The 5,653-nt window shown below is 35.4% G+C and overlaps 1 protein-coding gene across 3 annotated transcripts; it reads right to left on the bottom strand.

Annotated features, from left to right (window-relative positions):
• Nucleotides 1–869: 869 nt before the first annotated feature.
• LOC18096549 (myosin-binding protein 7) lies at nt 870–5,212 on the bottom strand. 3 transcript variants are annotated; one of them, XM_024595478.2, is made up of 4 exons: nt 5,065–5,212; nt 4,173–4,846; nt 2,523–3,901; nt 870–1,137 (listed from the first exon to the last, which is right to left on the bottom strand). In XM_024595478.2, the coding sequence occupies exons 2-4, from the start codon at nt 4,825–4,827 to the stop codon at nt 1,078–1,080; spliced, it is 2,094 nt and encodes a 697-aa protein (XP_024451246.1). In that variant the 5' UTR covers nt 4,828–4,846; nt 5,065–5,212; the 3' UTR covers nt 870–1,077. The 3 variants fall into 3 exon arrangements, with proteins under 3 accessions (XP_024451246.1, XP_024451244.1, XP_052306596.1); XM_024595476.2 differs by having other exon boundaries at nt 4,173–4,988; nt 5,065–5,205; XM_052450636.1 differs by having other exon boundaries at nt 4,173–5,070.
• Between the last annotated feature and the right edge of the window lie 441 nt (nt 5,213–5,653).

Raw genomic sequence — 5,653 nt, 5'->3', positions numbered from 1 at the left:
TCAGATGAATTCAATGCCCGACTCGTCTCATTGTATTTCATTTGGTTTATAGTAACATACTACATGAAAAAACACTAAGATTTAATTACGAGAACACAAAAATCACTAAACGAATTCAAAAACCACAAGGGTTATTGATCAAAATAAATAATAAATTATTGACTATTCCCCCCCTTTTTTTTACCCAAAACCAGATTGATTCAAAAATACTCACCCCTACTAAAACATAAAAGAATAAATGCAAAAAAAAAAAACATGTTTTTAATTAAAAAACAAAAATAACTATATAAAATAAAAATATTTATAGAAAATAAATTATTATATTTTTAAAATAGTAAATACAAGAAAACACATCCTTTTATCTCTAATACTAGACCATGTTTGTTTTCGCGTTTAAAAATTGCTTTTGAAATTTAAATTTTTTTATTTACTTCAAATTAATATTTTTTGATATTTTCAGATCATTTTAATATACTGATATTAAAAATAATTTTAAAAAAATATTATTTTGATATATTTCAAATAAAAAACACCTTCTCAAACAAACCAAAATCTATTCTATACTAAAAGAGTAACTTAAAGCTATCTATCGGAGAGCATAGAAAATATTCAGCAATATTATGTCATTTGGAGAATATTTTGTTACTTTCAGCAACATAATGGCAGCATTTTCTCCCTTTTCTTATTTTCTTTAAAGGGAAATGAGGAGGAGACCAATTTCACTCGAGAGCTGGCAGGAATGCTATTATTCAAGCACCCACTCTTCAGGATGGTCTCCTTACTAATATTGCACGAGAATCTTTAACTAGAAGAAGGAAGACTAACTATTACAACCACTTTCAAATTCAAAGATATATTGGAGAAATCTGTTGAAAAAAATACAACCCGGAGAAATTTTGATTCACTTCAAAATTCGTCAACCAGATCAATATTATACTTTACAACAGCAAACTCTATGTACTGATAATTTTGAAAGCTAATTAAATTTACAGTTTTCAGAATACTACCAACATGGTACAGGAGAAAACCCTAAATCACGTCTGCAGATTCCCAGTTCTGGTATATATGATACATGATTCAGGCACTTTCAAAGGCCTCCGACGACACACTTCTGCAACTCCGTTTTTTCAAGCTCACCTGAAAATGCAAGGTGAAGTTTCAAACATGAAGTTGACAAAAAGAAAAGGAACAAAAAAGTTATGTGCTCCGACTCGGTAGAAAGATCTTAGCTGTCTGAAAGTAAAACATGTCTGAACTAATATATCATTAAAACTGACAGGGTTAATACCTCAAGTGTTAACCTCCAGAAACTTAGATCAAATTGAAAACACATCCTAGCTCAAGCAGACAAAATAACCTATGTGCTGCCATTCAACTACTGTATCTAACAGGTGTTAGAGACTAATATAAACATATCTTGGGACATCATCGAGCAACTTAAATTTTTAGGTTGAAAAAGTTCTTTGACATGATATAAGAATAACTAAACAGTCACGAATTTAAATCTTATCATCCCTATTTCACCTAACAGCTTTCGCTTTCGCTTTTTTTTCTCTCTCCTTATTGTTTGGTATTCTAACATGTATCAACTTCTGACCATTTTAGAATTTGACGCTAATTTCCTATATCTAGTCTCTCATGGGCATCTTAGCACACAACCAAGTGTTAATGGCACACGAAATGTCTTGCCAGCTTTCTTTCTTTCTCTACAAAAGCAGAGTGCCATTAAAAACAAGTGGGCTGCTAGTAGTAGTCCCAACCCTAGCCTCAAATAGGGCCACCTCTGATTTCTCACAACCAAGCCATTTGATTGTGTGCTTGACATTCATTCATCTTACCACGCAAAATGAAAAGGAGAAGGAAATGAAACAAAGCAACAAGGAGAAGCAGAAGGAAATGAAAAGTAAAATGAAACTTCTTGTTTTTTGAAATGTTGTTTAGTCTGGTTTTAAAAGAAGCATGAAGATTAGACTTTGAAATGCCAACAGAAGAAAAGGTCCACTCATATACTTCTGAAGTTAATGTATAAATTCCAAGCACGATGCATGGAAAGCAAATAAGAACACTGCTTGTCAAAGCCTAACAGAATGGCCTGTAGCAGCCGGTCATTTCAAGTTGTTAAACGCCATCTATTAACAAAGAAATGCCATGCAGTACCAGTAAAACAGCCATTCTAAAAACCAAGATCTAAAAATCTGTGAACTCAATCCTCCTAATTTGCAGTACTCCCTATCAGTTTTTCACCTCATGACAATTCCAGTGAGGATGATGATCTAGTTGTTTGATTTTATCCTAAACTCCAAGTGATATTACAGTTTGTTTCCTCAGCAGTGTCTAACATCAATCACTAGGTTGGTGTAATTGTCATACATGACAAAAAAAAAAAAGGAAATCAGAAAAGGAAAATTTACGACACAAGAAACAGGTATAAATGACTATAGGACTATGCCATGGGCACAAATCAAAACTCGACATATGCAGAGGAAATCTAAATAGTGGCACGATAAAATTGTTCAGCGCACCTTAGAAGATAAAGGGGGTAAAGAAGCCTGCCGCACTGGCTCTCTCAGCTGATAAGTTTCTCGAAGCTGGCTTATTATCTCCTCCACAAGTTTCAGTTGTGCATTGACCCTCTCATTGTGCTCTGCAGGGAAAGTCAATTTATCCTTTTTCTCTTGCACTGTTCGTAGCCTTTCTCTAAGCCATTCAACTTCGGAGTCAATTTTAAACCTTTCACTATTGACTGCCGATGAAGAACTCCGCTGTGAGTCAATATCCAAGGTTTTGCACTGTGAATCGCCCAACCCTGGTGAACTGCTAGTGGTATCCAAATGGCTTCCACGACCATTAGGCTCAATTTCTGTCATGCTTGTTCTTGGACAATCACTCAGTTCACTAGTGGTCCAAACCTCAAAATCTGAAGGAGCACTACTTAATGGTCCACTTTCTTTTCCACCACCCTCCTTCCAAACTGTTGTTTCATCATCAACGACATGAACATCATAAACAGTCAATTCAGTGTCAAGCATGGGACTATGCATACAGCTTCCTACTTGATTCAAATGATTTCTGTCTTTTCCCATCTCCTCTTCCATGCCTCCGCAAGTTTGGGAAACCACGCTAACATATCTTTGTGTTTTTTCTTTCCCTGCTACGCAAACAGTTTTCTGCAGCACCCCTTCTGAAGTAGATGAATCAGAAGCTGACTCCTTACACTCTGGCATCATTTCCTTCCCAAAAGCAAGAGTATGACTTTCTTCATCATTTGATGAACAAGTTGCGTTTGTTTTCACTTCCTTCTGAAAAATGGTTTTACTCTTCACCATCTGCTCTGGCAGCAGGGATAGATTCTCATCGGAATCAAATGAAAGTGAAGGCCTTTTTCCAGTACTGTTCATCTGATTGCTTTCATCCAGCTGCTCTTTTCCTGAAATGTTCATTAACTGATAAGCTTCGAGTTTCTTCACTAGATAATGATTCTCCAGCTCCTTCCGAACAAGGATCTCTTTCAGAATATCCATCTCTTCGTCATCATAAGCAAACTTTTCTTCTATCATCCTCTGATACTGCCTCGTTTCCATTTCTATTGATGCCTTATCCTCTTGCAACCTCATGATCATGGCCATCGCCTCATCAGCTGCACTAGCTGCAGCAGCCCTCTCTTTCTCCAACTCTTGGTAAAGAGCAGCTAGCGCAGTTTTCTCTTCTTCAAGTGATTGTTCCAACATTTTGATCGCATCATTTCCAACACTGTCCGATACATCTTCAGCATTACATGCCATGTTTTTAACAAATGATGGGTCGTTTCTGATGCCTTTACCCTTGTCATACAACCCATTCAACTCAAAACTACTATGAACTCTTTTACCATGATCAATAACAATTGGACCATGTCCATCACCTAAAATGGCATTAGGCATTATCAGAAAGGTCAGTTTGCATTTCGGTGATAACTAAGAAAATCAACAAAAAATTTAAAAGAAACCATTTTTAACTCACACTTCATCGCTATTTTTTATGACACATTGAGACTTCAACAAAAGTTATTGTTTTAACTTTTAATTCCGAAATCAGGTAATTAAGAATCTAAAAGGTATAGCAGAATCACCAACAACTAAAGAATAATATTTAGGGAGGAAAAACAGCTCACTTAAGATGCACATTTCACTCACCCAGAAGACCATCTTCAGTTCCACTTGCAGGACCCAAGTTTCCACTGATTTGACTTCCCATTTCACCGCCGCTATCATGACTAGAGAGAGGAGCAGCTAGACCAATTGAGCGTGTGCTATTTGCAGACAAAGCGGAAAGGAATCTACCATATCCAGTAGTAGCTCTCCTGCGCCTCCGGATCCCAGGCTTGTACTTTTGGTTCGTAACTTTCTTCTCCTTAGCATCATATCCACTTTCTCCACCAACACAACTCGAAAATCTTGGACCTGAAAGGGAAGTGGAGCACCCTTCTCCCTTCAATTCAATCACCCCATTTTCCCGTTTCTTATCTCTAACACCCTCCACATGCAAATCACTTGATTGGTCCGCAAACCAAATCAAATCAAAAGGGAACCTACTCTTCACCAGCGCTTGGACATAATAGATTTTGCTTTTTGGCCAATCAATTAACAGTTTATGCAAACACAAATCGTTATTTTGATACCCAAAAAGGCCTGTACATGGACATGGCAGATAAAACCCAAAAGCACTCAAGAATTTTGATAAAAGAAATGCATAAGCGGATCCACAAAGCAGGACATAAGCAATGGCAAGGTCACGAAAGGCAAAGATAAGATCAGCCAAGGTCCACGAATGAACTGCCCTGAAAGCCATCCTCCCTTGAATGAAGCAACTGAGAATTACAAGCAATTCAAGAACCAAAAATCGAAACCCCAACTAGAAAATTCAATCTTTTTTTTAGCCAATATAGTTGCAAATAATATCTAGCCATAATCCACCATGAGGACGAAACTACAATCAATCAAGAAATCCAACTGAAAGAGAGAGAAAAAAAAAAAGCTTAATACTTAAGTAAGCTGAAGAGGAAAGAAGGAGCTAGAAGTTACGTACATGTGAGATATGAAGATCAGTTGAAGACTTTGAAGTTGATCCGACCACTAAGGATCTGACAAGACAAGAATCACGGTATGGTAATTTTCCGGGAAAAAACAAAACATAAAAGGAGTACAGTAAAGTAGCAGCAGTTTTTAAGACAGATTTCCCAAGTGTGAGGGTCAACTGTTTATTTTTTTTAAAAAAAATAATTTAAAAAACTTTTAATTTTTTTTAAATTAATATTTTTAAATTATTTTGATGTATTTATATTAAAAATAATTTTTTAAAATAAAAAAAATATTATTTTAATATATTTTTAAATAAAATATATTTTAAAAAATAACCCATACAGCTCTCCCACTACCCTGTCGTCGGTTTCACTCCAGGTTGAAAAGTTGTGTAAGAAAGTCGCCTAATTTTGTTTGAGATGCACCCTTTGTCGATTACCAAGGAAATATCTATTAATGTCGGTTTTATTAATTTATTTTTTTAATGTGATATCTCAAAATATCTTTTATATTTAAATAAGTAATTTTTTAAAAAAATTAGATATTAAATACTGAGTTAATCTAGTAATAGAATATATTGTTCATCTTTTTCTTGG

Source organism: Populus trichocarpa, chromosome 2 (assembly GCF_000002775.5).
Source record: "Populus trichocarpa isolate Nisqually-1 chromosome 2, P.trichocarpa_v4.1, whole genome shotgun sequence".
NCBI lineage: Eukaryota > Viridiplantae > Streptophyta > Magnoliopsida > Malpighiales > Salicaceae > Populus > Populus trichocarpa.
Note: the sequence above shows the minus strand (reverse complement) of the source record. Positions and strands in the feature narration are given on the sequence as shown.